This window comes from Heterodontus francisci, chromosome 2 (genome assembly GCF_036365525.1).
Source record: "Heterodontus francisci isolate sHetFra1 chromosome 2, sHetFra1.hap1, whole genome shotgun sequence".
Taxonomy (NCBI): domain Eukaryota; kingdom Metazoa; phylum Chordata; class Chondrichthyes; order Heterodontiformes; family Heterodontidae; genus Heterodontus; species Heterodontus francisci.
Genome location: NC_090372.1, coordinates 11,391,281 through 11,416,265, shown reverse-complemented (window position 1 = coordinate 11,416,265; position 24,985 = coordinate 11,391,281). Strand labels below are relative to the sequence as shown.

The window sequence follows — 24,985 nt, the reverse complement described above, 5'->3', positions numbered from 1 at the left end:
AATGCCTCAACTGATTTGCACACATCAGGGTGCCACTAACAGCAATGCAATTAATCTATCTTTGGTGTTGTTGCTGTGAGATTACTGTTTCACATCCATCTCATTCTACTGCTCCTCACAAATCCCATACCTAGACTGTTAGCTCCCCTTTCCTGACACAGAAGCTCACACTTTCAGGAGACAGATGAAATGCAGAAGGACAGGGTAGATGCACACAGCTTGCAAGTCCTGGTTTAGATCATAAATAACCTTATAAACCCTTTCATTTTGGCAAACAGTGAAATGAATCTCACAGTCTCTCCTCCATTATTCATTAACGTAGATACCTTTAATTAACCTGAGGTTTCCAGGCTGGCATATGTGGCTCAGGGTATGCTAAAGGTAGGACTTCATTAGTCATTCTCCATATATACGATCAATAACCCAATCTGCATTATAAACCTGCCTGTCAGAACACATTAGGTGCACATTGAGATTAAATCCATTGATCTTCACCCCAGACTGTGTGAGTGCAAAATTCGGATCCATAACACCCTGGAGATAACAAAGAGGTGCTCACTAAACTGCCATCTCTTACAACGCGACCTGGATTTGTACACCAAGGTGGGTTGGCCCTGCAGTGACTGTGTAGGTCACTGTCACCTTAACTTTTTACGTGTTCGGGTTCTTCCAGGCTTCAGCGGGAGACATCTCCAAGATTTCCAGTACATTGCCCATTGGAGCGTCCGGGAGGTCACAGAGGCCTCTAGTCCAGACAAGGACAGTATGTCATCTTCTTGCTCAGGAAGGACAAACAGGATGAGAGTCATAGAGTCACAGTCATAGAGTTAGACAGCACAGAAACAGGCCCTTTGGCCCATCGTGTCCATGCTGGCCATCAAGCACCTATTACAATCCCATTTTCCAGCACTTGGCCCGTAGCCTGTTTCAAGTGCTCATCTAAATACTTCTTAAATGTTGTGAGGCTTCCTGCCTCTACCACACCTTCAGGCAGTGTGTTCCAGATTCCAACCACCCACCGGGTGAAAAAAAGGTTTTCTCAAATCCCCTCTAAATCTCCTGCCCCTTACCTTAAATCTATGCCCCCCTGGTTATTGACACCTCCGCTAAGGGAAAAAGATTCTTCCTATCTACCCTATCTATGCCCTTCATAAATTTGTATACCTCAGTCATGTCTCCCCTCAGCCTTCTCTGCTCTAAGGAAAACAACCCTAGCCTATCCAGTCTCTCTTCATAGCTGAAATGCTCCAGCCCAGGCAACATCCTGGTGAATCTTCTCTGTACCCTCTCCAGTGCAATCACATCCTTCCTATAGTGTGGCGACCAGAACTGTACACAGTACTCCAGCTGTGGCCTAACTAGCGTTTTATACAGCTCCATCATAATCTCCCTGCTCTTATATTCTATGCCTCAGCTAATAAAGCCAAGTATCCCATATGCCTTCCTAACCACCTTATCTACCTGTGCTGCTGCCTTTAGTGATCTATGGACAAGTACACCAAGGTCCCTCTGACCCTTCGTACTTCCTAGGGACCTACCACCCATTGTATATTCCCTTGCCTTGTTAGTCCTCCCAAAATGCATCACCTCACACTTCTCAGGATTAAATTCCATTTGCCACTGTTCTGCCCATCTGGCCAACCCATCTATATCGTCCTGTAATCCAAGGCTTTCCTCCTCACTATTTACCACACCACCAATTTTTCGTGTCATCTACAAACTTACTGATCATGTGGTGAAAGGACATAATAAAAACAAAAAGTGCTGGAAGAACTCTGCAGGTCTGGCAGCATCTATGGAGAGAGGAGCAGAGTTAATGTTTCAGGTCAGTGACCTTTCATCAGGATGAAAGGGCACATGGCTTTGCCAGGTTACCAGGATTTCCAATGGTGCAGGGTGGCATCGACTGCAGGCATGTGGTTCTCCCCCTTGACAATGGGGAGAGGTGCAGGAACCACAAGAAGTTCTATTCCATAAATGTACAGTTGGTATGCGACCATGTCAGGAATGGCATTGTCTCCTATCCTGGCAGCAGCCACAATGCATTCATCTGGCGCCAGTCAGCCCTAGCCACGATCTTCTAGTCTCCTAGAGGAATCAGAGACTGGCTGCTTGGGGACAAGGCCTCTACACATGGCTGATGACGCCCTCCACCATTTCAACACACAAGGAGAGTGTGCGTACAATGAAAGGCAGGGAACCACATGGAACATCGTCGAGTAGGCAATCAACCAGTTGAAACAACGGTTACGCTGCTTAGAAGACTCAGCGAGCCCTCTCCCTGGCCTGGTGTACCATATTCCTTGTTCAGATTTGCACCAATATCAATCTGTAACAGCCTTCTGTTATTCATTACAGCTTCCCTTTAAGAGGGACAGTCTGCCTTTAAGAGCTGGAGGCTCGCTGGAACACATGCTAGCCTCACATACTCCTGAACCCCCCTGTTGAACATGCAGTCAGCCAGAAGCCCAGGTCATGCTTGATGCAAGTTCCAATCATTTAAATGAGGCGGTGTCACAAAATGTGCACGCTTCCTAACTCCATGGCATTGGGTACGGGCAGGATACAAATTATAACCCCCCCCCACATCCAAAAAGGAAAGAAAGGTTAGAAATTAGAGAGGTTTTTTTTTGCAGGGCAAGGCAATGACAGCAGATTAGAAAAGGAGTGGGGATAACATACCTGACAATATAGTTCATTCATTACAGCCCATTCAGCGCCCTTGTCAAAACTGAATTTCACCTCCAATTTACCAGGATGGTTCCAGGGATGAGGGATTTTCACTACAAGGTTAGATTGCAGAAGCTGGGGTTGTTCTCCTTGGAGTAAAGGGATTGAGGGGAGACTTGATAGAGGTGTACACAATTATGGCAGGTTTAGACAAGGTAGGCAAAGAAAAGCTGCTCCCATTAGCTGATGGTACAAAGACCACAGGACACTGATATAAGTTTTTGGGCAAGAGATACAGAGGGGATGTGAAGAACAACTTTTTTTGCACAGTGAATAATGACCTGCAACTCGCTGCCTGTGAGGGTGGTGGAAGTGGAGACGATCAATGATTTCAAAAGGAAATTGGATGGGCACTTGAGGGAAATAAGCTTGTAGGTCTATGGGGATAGAGTGGGAAAATGGGACTGACTGGATTGCTCTACAGAGAGCCGGCATGGAGTCGATGGGCTGAATGGCATCCTTCTGTGCCGTAAGACCAGGTGAAGGTGGAGAGGGAACCCTAGACCCCTTTCTCACCTGGTCGTAACAGATGACACGCATAGTCCTCTGCCAGGGACAACTCAAAGCCCTAAGGTAATGGATGAGAGGTGTCGGGGACAGGGCTGTGAACCTGGAAGTCTCTAATCACAAATCTGCATGTAGCCAGCGGATGAGCTCTCGGATATGGGACGGGAGTAGCTCTCGGAAGCAGCATTCATGACTGTGCAGTCCCTTTTAGGGTCCCCTCTGCTCACTTCACTTGAGGAAGGGGCTAGAAAAGGTGCCTCAAACAGAAGCTGTCGCAAACTGTTCTGACTGGGGTACCGCACCCAGTGGGACCACCCATCCCTGCGGTCAAAAAAACACACAAGCAAAAAAATGCATGAATTTCTGGACCTGGGATGTGAGCATCCTTATGGACAATCAAAACAGTAAATGCCCCCGAAAGGAGAACTGCCATCTTCATTTGCCGATTTTGTCTGTGAAAATAACAATCCTTCTACCTAGATTGTACAAATTCTTGGAATGTCTAAATATCAGGTGATAGAGTGCACTCTGCTGGCCATCTAACTGGCAGTACATTTCAATGACGTTTCAGTCTTCTTAAAGAAAATCACTAATGCAGTAACTTGGATATTTGGAATTAAATGTGCAACGATGTCAAGACTTATTTTAAAAATCAGCACTGAATTTATTCGAGAAAAACATTTCATGTCGGGATGATGTCAAACAGGAGTTTGCACCAGTTTGGCAATTTTCTAAAAAGGTATCACTAGCCCAACACTCCCACTATCAGAATATTTATAAAATATATTACTTGTTCCAACCAGAATGCTTTGATGTGGAGCACTACACAGTGTGGGAGGGAGGGAGGGGTAAGAGAAAGAGAAAGAATGGCAAAATAGAATGAGAAGCTCTGAATTCCTATAGAAATTTATTATATTTCTTAAAATATTCAGAATGGGGGGAAAAGGAGCTGGAAAGCTTTCCAATACAAGTTATGAAAAATCTATTGCTCAAAAGTTCAGGGTTCTCTTTTTAAAAAACCTCTGGATCAGTAAGGATGTGATTGCACTGGAGAGGGTGCAGAGGAGATTCACCAGGATGTTGCCTGGGCTGGAGCATTTCAGCAATGAAGAGAGACTGGAAAGGCTAGGGTTGTTTTCCTTAGAGCAGAGAAGGCTGAGGGGGGACCTGATTGAGGTGTACAAGATTATGAGGGGCACTGATAGGTTAGATAGGAAGAAACATTTTCCCTTAGCAGAGGGGTCAATAACCAGGGGGGCATAGATTTAAGGTAAGGGGCAGGAGGTTTAGAGGGGATTTGAGGAAACATTTTTTCACCCAGAGGGTGATTGGAATCTAGAACACACTGCCTGAAGGGGTGGTCAAGGCAGGAACCCTCAATATTTAAGAAGTATTTAGATGAGTTGAATGAATATGACTATGCAGTCATATTCAGCTGGCCTCAGACACCGGAAACATCAGAGGAATGTATGATGGCATTAAGAGAGTTTTTGGGCCAACCATCAAGAAGATCGCCCCCCTCAAATCTAAATCAGGGGATATAATCACTGACCAACACAAACAAATGGACCGCTGGGTTGAGTACTACCTAGAACTGTACTCCAGGGAGAATGCTGTCACTGAGACCGCCCTCAATGCAGCCCAGTCTCTACCAGTCATGGATGAGCTGGACATACAGCCAACAAAATCGGAACTCAGTGATGCCATTGATTCTCTAGCCAGCGGAAAAGCCCCTGGAAAGGACAGCATTATCCCTGAAATAATCAAGAGTGCCAAGCCTGCTATACTCTCAGCACTACATGAACTGCTATGCCTGTGCTGGGACGAGGGAGCAGTACCTCAGGACATGCGCGATGCCGATATCATCACCCTCTATAAAAATAAAGGTGACCGCGGTGACTGCAACAACTACCGTGGAATCTCCATGCTCAGCATAGTGGGGAAAGTCTTTGCTCGAGTCGCTCTAAACAGGCTCCAGAAGCTGGCCGGGCGCGTCTACCCTGAGGCACAGTGTGGCTTTCGTGCAGAGAGATCGACCGTTTACATGCTGTTCTCCCTTCGTCAGATACAGGAGAAATGCTGCGAACAACAGATGCCCCTCTACATTGCTTTCATTGATCTCACCAAAGCCTTTGACCTCGTCAGCAGACGTGGTCTCTTCAGACTACTAGAAAAGATTGGATGCCCACCAAAGCTATTAGGTATCATCACCTCATTCCATGACAATATGAAAGGCACAATTCAACATGGCGGCACCTCATCAGACCCCTTTCCTATCCTGAGTGGCGTGAAACAGGGCTGTGTTGTCGCACCCACACTTTTTGGGATTTTCTTCTCCCTGCTGCTTTCACATGCATTCAAGTCTTCAGAAGAAGGAATTTTCCTCCACACAAGATCAGGTGGCAGGTTGTTCAACACTGCCCATCTAAGAGTGAAGTCCAAAGTATGGAAAGTCCTCATCAGGGAACTCCTCTTTGCTGACGATGCTGCTTTAACATCTCACACTGAAGAGTGTCTGCAGAGTCTCATCGACAGGTTTGCGGCTGCCTGCAATGAATTTGGCCTAACCATCAGCCTCAAGAAAATAAACATCATGGGGCAGGACGTCAGAAATGCTCCATCCATCAATATTGGCGACCACGCTCTGGAAGTGGTTCAAGAGTTCACCTACCTAGGCTCAACTATCACCAGTAATCTGTCTCTAGATGCAGAAATCAACAAGCGCATGGGAAAGACTTCCACTGCTATGTCCAAACTGGCCAAGAGAGTGTGGGAAAATGGCACACTGACACGGAACAAAAAAGTTAGAGTGTTTCAAGCCTGCGTCCTCAGTACCTTGCTCTATGGCAGCGCGGCCTGGACATCTCAACTCATTCCATCTTCGCTGCCTCCGGAGAATCCTTGGCATCAGGTGGCAGGACCGTATCTCCAACACAGAAGTCCTCGAGGCGGCCAACATCTCCAGCTTATACACACTACTGAGTCAGCGGCGCTTGAGATGGCTTGGCCATGTGAGCCACATGGAAGATGGCAGGATCCCCAAGGACACATTGTACAGCCAGCTCACCACTGGTATCAGACCCACCGGCCGTCCATGTCTCCGCTTTAAAGACGTCTGCAAACGCGACATGAAGTCCTGTGACATTGATCACAAGTCGTGGGAGTCAGTTGCCAGCCATCGCCAGAGCTGGCGGGCAGCCATAAAGGCGGGGCTAAAGTGTGGTGAGTCAAAGAGACTTAGCAGTTGGCAGGAAAAAAGACAAAAGCGCAAGGGGAGAGCCAACTGTGTAACAGCCCCGACAAACAAATTTTTCTGCAGCACCTGTGGAAGAGCCTGTCACTCTAGAATTGGCCTTTATAGCCACTCCAGGCGCTGCTCCACACACCACTGACCACCTCCAGGCGCTTACCCATTGTCTATCGAGTTAAGGAGGCCAAAGAACAAGAACATTTAGATGAGCACTTGAAACGCCGTAGCATTCAAGACTACAGTCAAGTGCTGAAAAATGGGATTAGAATAGTTAGGTGCTTGATGGCCAGCACAGACACAATGGGCTGAAGGGCCTGTTTCTCTGCTGTATAACTCTATGATTCTATGACTATTTATAGCTGTAGCATTTAATTCTTGCTACTAGGTGGCACAAGGGAGCATTCAGCAGCTTGAAACTACTGCAATGTATTTCTCCATGGAAAGGTGTTACAATAACACCCCATGGCCATAATTATTACCACAACAGTAGTCGATCTTGAAATGAAATATTCCCCTTGTGGAGAATTCAAAAGAATGGGGTTATTTCGGCCAAAAGGTGAAAACAAGTGATATGGTGCAGTGCTAATAAGAAATGCCTGTTTTAAAATGTGGATTTAGTACACAATTTTCCAGCTAATGAATGGTTATCATGGTGCCTGCAAACACTGAAACTGACAACTGCAGGTTCAGTGCTTGAGCACTGGTTAGATGCAATTTGATTCTGTATATGTAGCCTTTACTCACCCATTTCCACTGAATGGTGCGCAGTGGGCTGACAGACACACAGCTGCAGGTTTCAGGATAGCTCAGGGACCAAGGGGGCAGGCACACAGGTTCTTGCATGCAGCACTGGAGGTCCTGGTGGAGGCGGTCAGGAGGAGGAGGGATGTCCTATACCCGCAGGAGGGAAGGAGTACATCTCACCCTCCTGTCCCCCTTTCCTGCAGCAGCTGATACTCTTTTGCCTGGCCTCAGGCTTTCCCATTCTTCCTGAAGACCAAGTGGAACCCCAGCAAGATTCTAATGACCAAGCAGTCCCTCTCTCCTGGTGACTCCTAAAAGTTGTCCAATTAGGTAGAATAGCCTATTCTTTTAGAAGATCTCAAAGAATTTCCAGAGTAAATAGTGTTGAAGTATTGACAAAATGTCCTAGAAAGTCTCCCAATGTGTTTCCAAAGTCCTCTTCAAACCTCAAGCACAGTGAACAGTTAAAGGTGATATATCTTTAAGTACTGCTCAAAATCCTCTGCAATGATAACTTTACTCCCAATCAGCTGTTAGGAGAGGGCGTTATTTCAAGTGCTAACCACCAAAATAGCATGCAGCCTTCTTAATGAGCACTAGCAGACAATATAACTGGCAAAACGCCCCTTAACAATCCTCCAGACACTCCTAGTGTGCGCTTCAACTCCTTTACCAAGTTAGCGTCTTGCACTAAACACGTTATAACTTAAAATCCCATCATGGCCCCTAGGAGACTCTATCAACAAAATGATACAGGGAAGATTGCCCAATTGAGTTTAAAACATGACAAAAGAAATTATGAAAATATAAGAAAATGGACAAGAAAAAGAACAAGTTCAGCCATTCGGACAGCAACAAGAATATCAGCAAAACACTTGCGACAGCCTGGTTTGGTGGCTGAAGACGTTCATAACCTCTAACGTTTACCATTTACTGCCCTGGAAGGGATTGTAAAAGACACACTTTAATAACCATTCACCTTGTAGGGTCCAACACGGCTACTCAACCCTCTCCCCCCCTTGGTGTGGGAGATACAACAATCACATTACCCGTCAGCTAGGCCCCCAGCTGGGTGGGCCGCATTAAAACTTAACATTGAGGGTGGGAAAATCCAGTCACAGTCCCGTCATCCAGTCTTGGCCGACTAATTTACAACTTGGACAGGTGAATCTCCAAGTTCCTCTGGGTGGTCAAAAGTACATGTCAAACACTTCCAGCTCCCACAAGAGGAACAAACACTCAGTCTCCCAAATCCCTAGCACTATTAATAACCAACTAGACCTGAAGTGTTTGAGTCCCTAGCCCCTAATATAACTCATGGCTGGCAATAGAAGCTAGGACCATTGTCACAACAACCTCTCTGCCTGTGCTTAGTTTTACGCCTCCCTAGCAATTCCACTGGATCCACTAGTCCTCTCTCCAATATGACACCAGGGGTGCTCCTAGGATGCAGAACCTGGCTACTTATAAATGAAGTATATAAGTAGCCTGATATATCGATACATTCCTTCTGTAACATCACACAATTGGGATGCATACACACTTCAAAAACCATGTATAGGAAAGCACATTAAATGTATGTAATTATACACCAAAATATTCAAAAACTTCATAAAAATGTACTTGAACATTAATTGCATAATGGCTTCATAAGATATGTGAATGTGCCTGTGTGTATAATAGCTGGTTCAGCCAGAGGCATGGCTGGGAAGGGGATGGGGGAGGGATGGAATTGGTGGCAAGAATGCAGAGTGGGGAGCAGGGGCCAAAAATGGCTGCATTCTTCCCCATATTTAACTGGAGGAAATTAAGACTCATCGAAGACTGGATTATTGGACAAGTCGCCAGGCAATATAGAAGGAGGGTTGGCAGATGGCAGAGAAAAACATTTGGGCACTGTCAGCATATATGTGGAAGATGACCTCAGGTCTACCGATGATGTTGTCAAGGGGTAGATGTAGACTGGGGAAGAGGATGGGCCCTTAGGGGTCTTTGGAACGAAGAGTGCAGAGGTAGAAAAAGAAGCAATTTCTGGAGATTCTCTGGCTACAATTGAATAACAAAAGTGTAACCCAGTCTGGGCATTTCTACTGACTTGGACACTGAAGGAAAAGCATTGGAGGAGAGTGGTGTGGTCAACCCTCTCAAAGATTTCAGAGAGGTCAAGAAAGAAAAAGAAGGGATAGTACGCTTTCTTACCATCATACAGGATGTCATTTGTGACTTTAGCTAGGTCTGGCTCAGTACTGTGGCAAAATCAAAACACAATTGGAGAGATTCAAATATGGAATTGCAGGAAAGATTGCCAAAGATTTGTGAGGTGACAACACATTCAGTAACTTAGAAGAGAAAAGGGATACTGGAGTAGTAGTTTGCCAGGAGACAGGGTCGAGGATTAATTTTTTTTTTAAAGAGGGATGATGACGGCCGTTTTGAAAATGAGAGGGACGGTACCCAAGGAGTTAGATATAGTTCTTAGGGCTAATGGGATCAGGGATACGGGGAGAAAGCTGGAACAGGTTACTGAGCTTGGATGATCAGCCATGATCGTTTTGAATGGCGGAGCAGGTTCAAAAGGCCGAATGGCCTACTGCTGCTCCTATTTTTCTATGAGATGGAACCATTACAGCATGGAGGCCAGGAAGGGAAGTTGGGTGGTCAGCAATTTAATAGGAATGGAATCAAGTGAGGAGGAGATAGGTCTCACAAACAATATAACTTCAGAGGGGACATAGAAGAGAAACTAGAAGCCAGGGTTTCACACTTATGACATGGGGATGAGAGAGGGGTCGGGGGTGGGTGTTGAAAGCAGCCGAGGCAGATGACTGGATCTTAATCATAGTCACAAAGAAGTCGTGCAATCCTCAAACTTGTTGAAGGCGAGGGTAAATGAGTTGAGGAGAAGAGTTTCAGGAGATGGCACATAATGCAGAAAAGTCATTGGGGGTTATCTCTGCTCTCCAGGATGATCCGGGAGTATTGTGCATTTTTGGTAGAGGAGATTGCAGCCTGATGGTGCTCGTCATGGTCCAACCCAATCTGGTCATTGATGACTAAACTACTTCTGTGGTTTGGTGGTTGGGGGATGGGGTGGGGTGGGGGCAGGAGAAGAGGGGGGGGTTGAGGGGCAGACTGAGAAGCAGCGGAAGTGTCGGATGTGGATGGTGAGGGCTACAAAGATTCAGAGCTGGCCTGCAACAGAAGGCAGGCGAGATGGCAAGATCGAGGAAGTGGCTGAGTATGGGTAGGAAAGTTTATATGGAGTAATTGAAATACCATTTGACTTATTTAAGTACTAAATCAGAGGCCATAATAATCTACTGTTTTATGCTACATAATGTACAATGTATTTTTTGACTGACTGAAACAAAGAAATCCCCTAGTATATATCAATCCCTATTGTATTTATGCACCATAAAAATAAATTCACAAATAAAATATGTACAAACTCCTGCAGCATTGCTTAGAGAGAAAATCAATGATTGTTGTGTTCTTGCTTTTCCACTTCTTACATTAATCCTTCCTGTCCCTTTCTCCGTTTTTGTTTCTATTAGTTTATTCTCACTTATAATTTTGTATGGTTGTCACATTCTGTTCCTATTTTACAGAGAGAAGAGAGAGAGAAAAGAGAGGAGAGAGAGAAGAGAGAGAGAGAGATATACAGCACCAAAACAGGCCCTTCAGCCCAACGAGTCCACGCTGACCATCAACCACCCATTTATACTAATCCTATATTAACCCCATTTCCCTCTCACATCCTCACCTTCCCTCAAATGTTAGTGTCGGGAGTGGTCCCTGTTCACCCCTCAGTCCTGTGCTCGCTCCCGTACATTGTTTCCCAGTCTCACATTCGCATTGCCTTGATTTTAAAATTTTCATCCTGGTTTTCAAATCCCTCCACAGACATCAGCCCTCCATGGACTAGATTTTAAGAGCCCACCGCCGATCTTGGCGGCAAGCTTATAAAATGACATCCCGCCCGCGCGCCAAAGATCTGCCGCAATCTTAAGCGTGGCGGCTCATTTAAATAGCCGGGGCAGCCCAACACCCACCCCCAATCATGTGGAGGGGATTGGCTGTCCGTCCCTGGCAGTGACGTCAGCTGTCTATGCGCCCAAATTAAATTTTTTTTTTTAAGTCCTACCCACCGAAATGAAATACATTTCTAACACCCCTTTCCCACCCCCGCCCCAATAACAATTACAGTAGCCAACTGCCCTCCCCTCACAAAATACTTACCTTTTACATCTGACCTTTCTTCCCCAAACTGCACAAAGTTCAAGGTTCAACCCTTCCCACCATCCCTATGCCCATTACATGCATTTGACCAGTCTCCTTCCACTATACTGACAAACTTAACTCCTCCCCATCCCCCCTCCCCACCAGTGTGACGCCTTGTTTCCCCAGACGGGGATCTGAAGGTGCAGGAGCGCCAGCCACTGGGCCGAAGATCATGGCAGGCCCTCAAGATTTCAGTACGTATATTTCAATTTATTAATTTGAAGATTGACATTGTGGTCCCGTCGCCCAGCGGCCGGGGGCCACCTCGGAGCCTCACTGCTGCCAGGGGGATTGGGCCGGGCCCTCATTGTGTCGAGGTCATTGGCAGGCCTCACCTGGAGCCATCTTCAGGCCCCACTGCCATGGAACCTAGCACCTGGGGGAGAACAAAGTCCAACCCCCTATCTCTGTAATCTCCTCCAGCCCCACAACCCTTCATGATATCTGTGTTTTGCCAATTCTGGCCTCTCAAGCACCCCGTATTTTAATCATTCCAGCACTGGCAGCCATGCCTTCAGCTGTCAACACCCAAAGCTTTGGAATTCCCTCAACGTCTCTCCCTCTCTACCCTCCTTTATGATGCTCCTTATAACCTACCTCTTTGACCAGGCTTTTGGTCATCTGCCCTAATAGCTCGTTATGTGGCTTAGTGTCAAATTTTGATCCACAGTGCTCCTGTGAAGCATACTGGGACATTTTATTACATTAATGGCACTATATAAATGTTTTGTCTCACTGTGTATGCAAGTTTTTTTTTTACTTTTTACTGCATGTGTCCCAGTGTCGCTGGATGGTTCGAAACTTGACTCTTTACTAATGTATTTCTACGTTCCTACCTTCTTCACAAGACAGGCAAGGCAAAAAGATGGCTGCCAAACATATGGGTCAGAGGTGGGTGTGCGATGAGATGTGAACAAGCTATCCAGCAGCTGGTACAACATATATGAGTGAAACAGAATGGTGTGGTTGGGCAGAGAGAGGTAAGGAGTGGCAGAGCTGCGGCCTGGAATTGCTGCATGGATGGAGATGGTGAAGGTTGTGTGGGGACTGCTAGTACGCAGCTTCGGGGGAAGGGGCAGGGTAGCTGGTGCCTGAAATACTAAAAGTCGTTATGCAAATGTTTCCTTCATTCAAAAAACACTCACTCACTCATAAGACAATCAACAGAACAATTGAATTTTCCTCCCGAAGATTCTCAAATGGTTATATAATTGAGTCTTCACCCACTTTGGGGATGGGGTGGGGGGGGGAAAAGAGAATGACAGCCCCAAAAGCATACAAAGGGGTCAGGAATGACAGCATGCGTGCAGGAGCATTGCCCAAGATCTGGGCCTGGACCCTCTCATTTCTTGTTGGGAGGCATCAGTAAAAGGGTGGAGAGGAGACAAGAAAATTTTTGGCACATGAGCTTGCATGACTACCACTGATATCACATAAATGGAGAGAGGACTGGAGCATAAGCTGGAGTTAAGGGCAAGGAAAAGGATTACTGCTCTGAGAGTAAATTAAGGTAGAAAATAAAAGGAACCCAAGTCAGAGAAGGGTTTGGGTAAAGTCCTGTGATTTGTTTCAGAATTGTGTTGAACTATAGATTTCTTGTAATTGTTTATGTTGATATAAATTTGAATTGAGAGATTATAATGAGTTGGGTTTAAGGATATATCATCGAATAAGGGTCATCAAAAACAAACATTCAGTGGTTTGGTTACTTTTGTAGTAATTGCTGGTTGTTTACTGGTTGCTTTTCAATGAATGGGGGTTCTTTTAATAAATTGATTTAGCCTTTTTTTAAAAAAAAAAAAAATGACACTTTCCCACACCTTATGAGCACCAAGTGCCCTACAGACACTTCAAACCCAAGAATTTTAATTAGGTAAGCCTGCACAATTTAACAGCAATCCACCACATTTTTATTATAGTAATCTGCTAAATGACGTGCAAATACATGGATGAAATATTTCCAGGTTGCATCAGTGACATCAATGACAGGGACATCTTAAAACAGTTTCACCTAATTCTTCAGTTTAAAGTCTGTAAACATACTTCCATAAAAATTCATTTTAAAAGTTGACCTGACAATAGGGTGACGACCAAATTAAGGATCATTCTTGTATGCAATACAGTAAAGAATTAAAAAGAACACACTGTTTTGGCAGTTTACATCGATTTATTCCAACTCATCAGTAGACAGATACTGTTGTTACTTTTGCATACATTAAATCCCAATCTTAAGTGTTAATGTGCCTATGTGTATGTGAGCCCTGATTTGTGGAGAAACTCTCCTTGATTGTGTGTTTGCTGATGGCATTTCCCTTCAGTAGACTGATCGACCAATCGTGACCTACAATATACAGAACCATATCAGGCCAGCTCTGTCATTCAATACATTCAAAAATGCTTTTCCCTCCAAATTAATAGAAATTCAACTCACTGGCAACCAATGTGCGCACACATGGTCTAAAACTGAAAACAAAATGTCAGTATTCACTTAAAAAAAAACTTGCACAGTATGAAATCATAAGGAGGCATTTAAAACACATGCATTAATAGGGCTATTTGTTTCCAAAATATATATAATAAATGTACATTATACCACAGTAGGTCACTTCAGTCAGACAAAACTTGAAATTATATTCAAAGGAGCCTGAAGACTGTTGCTTGTGAACAGTTTGACAGAAATGTGTATTTACAACTAACAGTGCTGATGAAAATTTTGCATTTAAGGTACCCTTCTCCTCACACCGTGCATCAATTCAAGTAAATATAAATATCACACAAACACTGGATTCTGTAGTAACTACTAGTGCTAATCTTACTCCATTGCACACATCTACAGACTATAGTTATCATCCTTCAACAAGGAGCTCAGTATATAGATAAATGTGGCTGTCAAAACAACATTTCAAGTTAATAGCAAAAACATACACTTTAAAAAAAAATGATGCTTCGTACAATGAAACAAGTTAATTTTCTTTAAAATACAGTGCATTTAGTTAAAACAATTCCTCTGTAACTCTGCATGTCCGTAACAGGTACACAGCAATTACATTGCTATGGACAGCATTGTTAGTACAAAGCAGTTCCAAGTCTCTGATTGTACTGTGTAGTCAAATTATTATACAGTGCAAAATTCAATCTACCTGCCTTAATTAAAAAGTTATTCTTAGAACATCCACTTCAATGTGAGTGCATGTTTTAAATCACAGAAGAGTACTTCCTTAATATATATACATATATGTATCGTTAGGACCTTAAATTAAATTAGTTGCTTACAATGAATTTCGGACCATAAACCTATGTACATAATTATACAAAGTTTGATCTATTCCTATCAGGCACTAAGTCAATGTATCAAACACTGAACATCAGTTCATTGGTAGTTGATCAACACTGCCTATAACCTTCATTGTAGAGTAGTCTGTTTGGGTATTTTGGCTCCCATAAGAATTCCTGAACTCATTGGAGCAGGTCCTTTCATCTGCATGCTGGCACCCACCATAGTGGGGAAACTGCGATTGCGTCGGATGCCAGTGTTCAGCTGAATCCCTCCAATAGCACCCGTGACCACCTGGGAGCAGCCTAGAGCAAGGCTCTCACCCACCAGAGTGCCCTGGGCAAAAGCGCTCATTGATCCTTGAGCCCTATTATGAAGGGGTCCTTTCTCATCCATCATTGAAGACTCATGCATGGGCGTTATGCCTGGCTGGACTACCTTGGTGATGCCAAGCCTCTTCACTTTGTCAACCAAGTTGATTTTGGAGATGCTCACATCTGTCTGGCTTTCACTGTGCCTCATTAGTTTGTCCCCTCTCATCTCCTTTAACATGGAACTGGCTGGCTTGGAGGCCAGAAAATTATCATAATGACTGCAAGCACCCTTAAATTCAAATGGAGACGGAGACGGGCACAGTGAATACAGCGGCGAATTGGGAGGGGTGGATGGTATAATGGTTGGTTTGGGAGTGTAAAGGTTAGCATTGCTGCTGAGGCCCATCCTGTCCCAGCTGTATGGATTGTACACAGCAGCCGAGATTCCTCGCTCCTTCAATAACTTAACCAAGCCCAAAGAGATGCTCATTGTGGTAGTAGCTTCCCGCAAGTTAGTAAAGGATTCAGCCAAGCTCAAGCGTCGAGGTGTGCACGGAGTACCAACTGGAGTCGATTTTACATTACTCAAGTTCCCACAAGCTGGAGTAGGTGCAGAGCTAACACTAAGAGTGGGGAGACAAAACAGAAAACTTAGCAGAAAGTCACTGCACCAATTTTTTGCATACATAAATTAGGTCACTGAAATAATCTTTTCCTACATGACAAACAACAAAAGTAGTTCTACACAAACCTTTTACATTGAGCATATTAACAACTGAAAGGATTAAAAACATCATAGAATTAATGTAGAAATAACTCCGAAAGATAAGCACATCTCAGAAGATGCACTGAAAACACACAGCAAAATTCCAGCCGAACAATATCTGTTACATACGCATGCTTCAATTAAGAATAAGCACAAGCTTGTGCACTTGTTACGGACTTAAACACACCACAGTCTGTATTTGACATAAGAAAGCAAGACACAGATTTGAACACAAAATAGCCAACGTGACGAATTCATAATTTTAGGAAGCACCAAGTGGAGGCAAGGTGAGTTGCTGCAGAGAAGGAAAGACAGAAAAGGAAAAAATCAAAGAGGACAATTCACAACGCCACTCCTGCTCGAGATCAGAATTAACTGTAGCTGAGGAGTCTCAACTGCTTATCCTCTTAGTAAAGTGATGATGCAAGAACCTTCCTGAGAGGAGGGAACAAAAGGGCGGATAAAATGAAAACGGGCAAAAGGAAATCGGTACAAATGTTCACTGGGACACACAATAGAAATTTTGATTTCATCATTAGTTTTTGGCAATTAATTGTTAATTCAGTCAGTCTTATGCAAGCAACTGAGAGATGACCACCTGGCAACAATGGGCTGCCCTCCTGGCACAACTGGCTTGCAAAAACAAGTACAGGAAGTTTCCACATTAATCAATGGACTTTCTCAAAACCTGAGGAATGTGCTGCTTTTTACACAGAAAAGCTAAGACTTTATTGCCACAGTAGTCTGATTCCGCAATACTTTACATTGGCATTATTCAAATAGATAATGCTATTATTCAACGCTACACATACAACCTATCACAGCAGTAAAATAAAAATGATGCCGAGAGGACTCACTATAATACTTTTTCCTGTGACTGCTATGAGAATGAATAATGTAGGATGTATAATTGTATAGAAATTATAGTGTTTTGTGAGTTGCCTGGAGATTAAAGAATAGAATCCATGATAGAATGGATCCAATGTGGTCTTTAGACTTGATGGGCTGAAATGGCCTTTTCTTGTTAAAAGCTTTCTTATACTGACAAGCGATGAAGCTTGATTGATTGGCCAACGGCTTAATGACTTCGTAAAATTTGCGTTATTGCTTCATGCTGTCAGCTTTGATTCTTAGATCATTGCTGAAGCAAACTTTGTGCAGAAATGTGGTAACAAAATATCCAAGGAATTTTTTTTGACAAATATTTACAGTACTTCATTTATCATTTTGATTTTATGATATGTTTCACACGGCTTTAAAAACCTTCAACCAGAAGAAAAATTCAGCGAACAGATCACTCACAGATTGTAGGAATGTTCATAGCAGTTGTCACTGCAAGAGAACTTCAGGGTTTTGAGCGGTGGGAGCAAAGGGATGGAAAAGCACCGAGATGTGTTTTAGAAGTTAATAGTAGCTCAAATAAAGAACATTTAAATTTCACAAATCTGTTAGCAGCTGCAGGATTTACGATTGTAGATGGCTGGTTGGCTTAATTAGTGTATTATTGCACATTAGTCCAAAATTCTAAGGATTAAAACCATGTACCGCAAAGGAAAAAAGTATTCTTACTTTCTGACATGCATATGCTCAGTTATCAATTTAAAAAAAGTGAGCGCTCTATAACAGATTATAATTTAGCAAGTCTCAATTTCTAAACTCGACACATGTTTGTTGTTATTTCACAAATTCTAACTGAAAAAGGGGAGGGAGCGAGTGGAGGAACATTACATATATGTAGTGCATATAAATCTCGAACATCAGTATCTGCAAGTTAGTATTTCGACATCTAAATTTCAATTGTTGGGGCAGTATTGAGGAGTTAAGAAATATTATAAAAATAATCAGGATTTAGCACTGCGCAACAAAATAAAATCAAAACAGAAAAATAAATACCTTGAGTTCATTGTCAACACTAAGTATTATGAACATTCCAACAGTAATTATTTCCACTTTCTCAATGTGCTACTGCAAACCATAAGCAGAAAGAATGATTAAAACTTCAGGTATCAACCCAAAACTCAGTAAACTAAATAAAACTGAATTAATGACAATTTCAAGAAGGAACAAAACATTTTTGACATGATTTCCAATATTGTATGATGTTTGGGTAAAGATGAGAAAACTTGTTTTTAAAAATAAATCATAAATCATGGGACTATTTTTTTTTTTAAAACGTGTGAATTTTCGGTACATGAAGGCGAGAGGGATGTTTGTATTGAGGAACTAAACACGTTTTTTGCTAGCATCAAGCATTCCCAGGCTAGGTATTAGATAGTTAAGTGAAGAATAAAGCTGCCTCCACTCAAACAATGTGCCTCCACTTCCAAACTTAATAGCATCGCCTATTGTGCAAGTTATTTTCCCCACATCACTTTGATAAGATTGCCAATTTAGTTTCAAATGGCTGGTAGTTTTGTTCTGGGAGCTTTTGCCTACCAGGAGTTGGATTGGGACTTCCCAAATTACTTCCACACAGCAGCCTTCGAACTCCAGTTCCAGAGTTGAAAGGCCAACATCACAGGAACAAATACAGGAATAGGCCAATCAGCGTCTTTAGCCTGTTTCGTCTTTCATTGAGATTATGTCTGGAATGTATCCTAACTGCATTTAAACACTTTAGCTCCATGTCCCTCAATACACTTGGCTAACAGAATCTATTGATTTCAGAATGAAAATTAATAATTAAGGTAGCCCCAAAGAGATTTACACATCTGCCACCCGTTGCACGAAGAAATACGACCTAACTTCTATCCTGAATGATCCTGGCTTTGATTTTAAGGTTATGTCGCCTTATCCTAGATTCATCCACCAATGGAAAAATTCTCTCTATCCACGCCATCAATTCCTCTCAAAATCCTAAAAAACCTCATTCAGATCACCCCTTAACCTTCCAAACCTTTGGGCACAGTTTATGTAACTTTTCATCATAATTTAACCTTTCAAGTGCTGGTATAGCATTCTGGTGACTCTGCACTGCACATACTCCTACACCACCTACATCCCGCACACATCAGGCTGGATTTTATAAGCTCACCGACGAGCTCAGAAAATGGCAGCCCATCCTTGTAGGCCTCACGTCAAAGGGCCGGCGTGATCTCAAGCACAGCGGCTCATTTAAATAGCCAGGGTGGGCCACCTCCCCGATCTAGTGGAAGGGACACCTGTCAATGGTGTCAGCTGCTTGTGTGCAGACGCCACGCCATTTTTAAAGGCCTGTCAGTCCTACCGGCTTTTTAAAACATTTAACAATAATGGCATAAAATTAAATGAATACATTAATTTTGCCCCTCTTTCCCCCCCCCCCACTAACAATTATCTGCCCCTTCCCCAAAATACTAATCTTTACCATCTGATCTTCACCCCCAAAACTGCACAAACTTTAAACCACAACCCTTCCCACCATCCTCTACACCCATGACGTTAATTTGAGCCCATCCCCCCCCACCCCCACCCCGTGCGGATAAACTTACCTCCTTCCCCTTCCCCACCAGTGTTGCGCCTCATTTCCCCAGACGGGTATCCGAAGGTGGAGTGCCGGCCGCCACTCTGAAGATCGCGACAGGCCCGCAAGATCCCAGATAAGTGCATGTTAATTTATTAATTTCATTCATTTGCATATGTTAACTCTGGTCCTGTTGCCCAGCGGCTGGAGAGTCAGCCATGGTGCCATGCTGCTGCCGGGAGAATCGGGCTGGGCCATGCCGGCGTCGAGGTCCATGGCGGGCCTCATCTGGGGCCATCTTCAGGTCCCCTGCCACCACGGATCCCGACGTCGAGGGCTCCTTAAAATCCAGCCCATCGACCTTTTAATATTTAGTCAACAACTCTTCCCCAAAGTATGTTCTTGACATTTCCTGGCAAACTATCTGTGCTCCTTACTTTTGGAAATTGCCTAGTCTCCATATAGCATTCCCCTCAGTCTAGCTGCCACGTGTGGAAATATAGACACAAAGCCCACAGTCCGACGTGATGTTGCAACCACAATACCACAAGAAATTAGATCATCTTCCATGGAATATTTTAGGTAAGGGCATCACAATCAAGAACAGATGTCACTGGAATCAAGGAAAATAAAAGTTTCACAATGTTTCCGTCAGAAACAAGTTATTGCCACCCAAAATGTGTATTTAATTTGTCCCTCTTCCTAGCACACGGTATAAACAGACCATCTGATGAGGGGCAGCCAACCAAGAAATCAGGTCCCCTTGCATCACTGACGAGCACAGTGATCACCACACGGCCCGAGGATTTTGTTTTGTCTTGTTCATCATGTACCCGCTGTACACATCACACTAGTTTATGTAATTATTTTGATGTGCTCATGCAATACTGCAGCAGTTAAACCAATTTGAGACAATGTTTTTGCAAATGTACTGGCAAATTAAACAAGCTAGTCGGAACATTCATACACAAAGACTGCTGTATTCCAAACATTGCGACAATCTGTGTAGCCTGGCCAGTGTACAAACTAATTTGCATAGCTTCCTTGTGAAAAGATAATTTGCTCAAGTGTTACTTCTAGACATCAAAACAGCCCATCACCTACATGGATCTCTGCTACTATAAACAGAAAATACTCTCAGCAAAACAAAGTCAATGCATTAACAGCAAATAAGAGCTAGATGGACACCTGGGTGAGAGTTAATTAATAAAAAAAAATTAATATAGAAATCTTGAATTGAAAGCTAGTCTCAGTAATGGTGCCATGAAACTATCACCGATTGCTGCAAAAACCCATCTGATTCACTAATGTCCTTTAGGGAAGGAAATCTGCTGCCCTTACCTGGTCTGACCTACATGTGACTCCGGATCCACAACAATGAGGTTGATTCTTAACTGCCCTCTGAAATGGCCTAGCAAGCCAATCAGCTGTCAAGGGCAATTAGGGATGGGCCACAAATGCTAGCCTTGCCAGTGATGCCCACAAACCCATGAAGGAATAAAACAAAAAAGTTTATAAGAATCAGTTCAGGTTCAGATGATCAAGTATTCCACGTGGCACAATGTTTCCTGTGCTGCTGGAGCTTAGAGGGGTTGTTATCTGAAGGGCAGCAGATTAATAAAATTTGAAGAGGATTTGGGATAGATGACTATCCTGGAGTTCTGCATCATCATCATTACCTTTGCGGATTAGAGTATATTTATATGGAGCTTTACCTCAGGAGATTAAATGGATCCACAAGTGAGTACAAAGTACCTGATCTGTGCAGGAAACAGGCCTGATGAGGTGAATATCTGTTTCCTGTGTCATGCTTTCTTATGCTTTTATTTTAATTAGTGGAAAACAGCACACAAATAATGTCATACTACCAGTAATTGCAAATCATCAAAAACAGACAACAATCGTCAATAGGAGGTACACTGATTACCAGGTATTTGGGGAAGGCTCAAATACAGCAAAGAGCAAGACTCCAGGTCATTTTGCGTATTGAAGGAAGATTCACTTGTAGCCTAATTTTTCCCTCCCATTTTCTTGCAACTTGCACTTTTCAAACATTGCCTCCATGCACCATGAATAAAACTAAACTATGTCAAACGACAAACAACTGCTAACTGGACATCCTACAGCTAAATGGAATGAGGTTAGAGATAGTGTAGCAGAGAACTATTTGGTTAGATTCGCTAAACTTTTCACACTCCGGCATGCCTCACTGCTAGCTCTATTGAGCCAGCTTTGATATCGCTGACAGAGTATCTCACCCCAGTGGGTCAGTCTTTGCCCTATATTTCCCTCAAATGCGATGACACACTGCAATTCCATCGTCCTCATCAGACCTGTGGAAAATCATTTGCTGTTAAAGAGTGGATCATTGCATCTATCTGCCAACATGGTTAGTTTGTTTAGTGGTTCACTCATTGTTTTCCAACTCATTCCATTGGCAGAATCACATAACTAATGGAGATCTATTCCCTTTCAGTCGCTTGGCACAGCAATCTTGGTACCTTAGTTCAGGTTGATAGACATCTTTAGACTCTTAAATCATCACACTGATTAGGTCTACAAGCAAACAAATATCTGGGTGCCTCTGGGGCACACCAACATGTGCTTCCTGGTTTTTAAAACTCTGAGTTAACTGAGATATACTGACAAATTTTGGGTGGGGTGGGAAGGGGAGATCCATGTTTGTAGTCTTGTTTCTATGAGAAGAGTAAAGGTCTAAGATGAAAAATAAAATGTTCTCAATCTCCTAAATTAACAAGGAAAACGATTGATGCGTGTTATAAATCTATGCCTGGTTTAAATAGTGCAAACTCTATCAATTTATTCCAGGAATTATATCTACCTGTCCCTTTAAATTAAACTGGTTTGTGACAGAGATTCTGTACATAAATATAGGCTTTGCATTTAGTAATAACTGATGGATGGCACAATAAATAAACTTCTTTTGGATTTTGGACCAGTCAGTTCAATCTAAAAAGCCAATTTTGTTTTTAAAAAAGCATGAACTTTCTCAAAAGTTTTAAAACTAAAGTTCTCCTCACTTGTTTCAATATTGACAGAATTGAAGTCAGCAGTAATTAAGGTAGTTTAAGGCTTAAATGAATCATCTGCAGCAAAGCAATCAGAACTCAAGCTATCTTTCCCATCCCCAGTCCACCCTATTACAGTCCCTGTCCAGTTTTAAACTTGACAAAAGATAGCAACTTTACGTGAAGGAGGCAAGATTTTATAATGCAGAGGCATCTCTCTGAATGTTACCTATAAAAACAGCAACAAATCTTTGAATTCCAAATGCACTTGCTTTTCCACAAAAAGAAATAAATTGAGATTAGCTCATTAGCACACCAATGCGCGAAAGGCCCTGCACTTACCTTGAAGTGACTTGTGCAAGTTCATCAGAGGGGTGAAGAATGCGGCAGGTTGTGAAGGTAAAGGTGGAACTGGTGTGTGACATACATTTACCAGGATAGTGAACTGAAGTAAGAGTGGGGAAAAAAGGGAAACAGCAGAAAACACACACATCAGCAGCTATTGCAGCAATTAAAAAGATAACAATCAATTCCTGACAAAGTCCTACACCAGATTATTTAACCCTTTCCAATCCAGTCATCCATTTTGCTCCAAATTTAAATGGCTGTAAATTCTTATAATTTTGTTATTATTCTTGTACTTGTCGGCCCTTTTAAAGTTTCCTTTCTTTTCCAACAAGTTTCTGGGTGCCTGGGTTGGAAAGGGTAGAAGGCATTCAATTTTAATTTCATTATCGCATTACTGTAACATCCCAAACCAACACTGCATTAATGCTGGAAAAGTCTTGATTATTCTGCTCAAAACATGCTGCCGCTGATTAAATAAACTGTGCCACGATTGCATAAGCTCACTCAGGAATTTATGGAGATGAACCTCACGTTCAGGTTACTTCAGAACTACACTAACGAATAGGCACATTAGCAAGAACTCAAGTGTTCCTGAACAATAAGGACGGTGCTCTTCCAAAAATGCACATCTAAGTATTGCTAGATCAACACTGTGACATGGTTTTCTTTTGCTTAAATGAGGCTTAACAGGTTATAGCAGTAGCTTTGGTTTTCTGCAAATCTTTGAGATCAAATCCATCTGCATTTTGGATGGCAAAGAAAAATTCACTTTCTTAAAAGACAATGATTTTGAGCAGCAATGGGAACAAGACTGGCACAGCCAGGAAATTACATTTTTAAAAACCACTTCCATTTAATTTTCTAACGTTTGTGTAAATGCAGTAGACTTGCTTTTCTGAATTATGTACATGGTTTAGATCCAGCTTTCCTTTTAAGAAAGTAATGTTTAAGGCTTTTTTAAAAATGTATTCATGGGATGTGGGCGTTGCTGGCTAGGCCAGCATTTATTGCCCATCCCTAATTGCCCTCGAGAAGGAGTAGTGAGCCGTCCTCTTGAACCGTTGCAGTCCATGGGAGGTAGGGACACCCACAGTGCTGTTAGGAAGGGAGTTCCAGGATTTTGACCCAGCGACAGTGAAGGGACAGTGATATATTTCCAAGTCAGGATGGTGTGTGACTTGGAGGGGAACTTGCAGGTGGTGGCGGTCCCATGCATTTGCTGCCCTTGTCCTTCTAGTTGGTAGAGGTCGCGGGTTTGGAAGGTCCTGTCTAAGGAGCCTTGGTGCATTGCTGCAATGCAACTTGCAGATGGCACACACTGCTGCCACTGTGCGTCGGTGGTGGAGGAAGTGAATGTTTATGGATGGGGTGCCAATCAAGTGGGCTGCTTTGTCCTGGATGATGTCGAGCTTCTTGAGTGTTGTTGGAGCTGCACCCATCCAGGCAAGTGGAGAGTATTCCATCACACTCCTGACTTGTGCCTTGTAGATGGTGGACAGGCTTTGGGGAGTCAGGTGGTGAGTTATTCGCCGCAGGAATCCTAGCCTCTGACCTGCTCTTGTAGCCACAGTATTTATATGACTGCTCCAGTTCAGTTTCTGGTCAATGGTAACCCCTGGGATGTTGATAGTGGACGATTCAGCGAAGGGAGATGGTTAGATTCCCTTTTGTTGGAGATGGGCACAGGGACATTCATAGTCATAGTGATACAGCACCGAGTCTGTGCCGACCAACAACCACCCATTTATACTAATCCTACATTAATCCCATATTCCCTACCACGTCCCCACCATTCTCCTACCGCCTACCTACCTACACTAGGGGCAATTTACAATGGCCAATTTTACCTATCAATCTGCAAGTCTTTGGCTGTGGGAGGAAGTCGGAGCACCCGGTGAAAACCCACACAGTCACAGGGAGAACTTGCAAACTCCGCACAGGCAGTACCCAGAACCGAACCTAGGTCGCTGGAGCTGTGAGGCTGCGGTGCTAACCACTGTGCCATCTGTATGAGTTTTTAAAAACGTATTTTTACAGGGAATATTCTATCATTTGGCACATCAGCTTTGCAATCGTGACTTCACAAAATCTTCAAAACACCAAGGAATATTTTAATGAAAATACATCCAGTAAAATTCCAGGTGCAATATGAATTAAATCATTTAAAAAATGAACCCTGTATTAAAGAAAAAAATCTACTGAAAGACATTTATGAAAATCACAAATTCCTTGAGAGAATTTTAAAAAGCTCCAGAGAAGCTTGAGAAAGTTAGCAGCAGAAAATAGAGTAATTCATAATT

The 24,985-nt window shown here is 43.1% G+C and overlaps 1 protein-coding gene across 1 annotated transcript in view; it reads right to left on the bottom strand.

Moving 5' to 3' along the window:
* Positions 1-13,659: 13,659 nt before the first annotated feature.
* The window catches only part of trak1a (trafficking protein, kinesin binding 1a), a 215,151-nt gene continuing 203,825 nt past the window's right edge, over positions 13,660-24,985 (bottom strand). Inside the window, exons 17-18 of the mRNA XM_068054432.1 lie at positions 22,680-22,782; positions 13,660-15,723 (exon numbers count right to left, since the gene is read on the bottom strand). Of these exons, the coding sequence (XP_067910533.1) occupies positions 14,916-15,723; positions 22,680-22,782 (911 nt within the window). The 3' untranslated portion in view covers positions 13,660-14,915. The remainder of the gene's footprint in view (positions 15,724-22,679; positions 22,783-24,985) is intronic.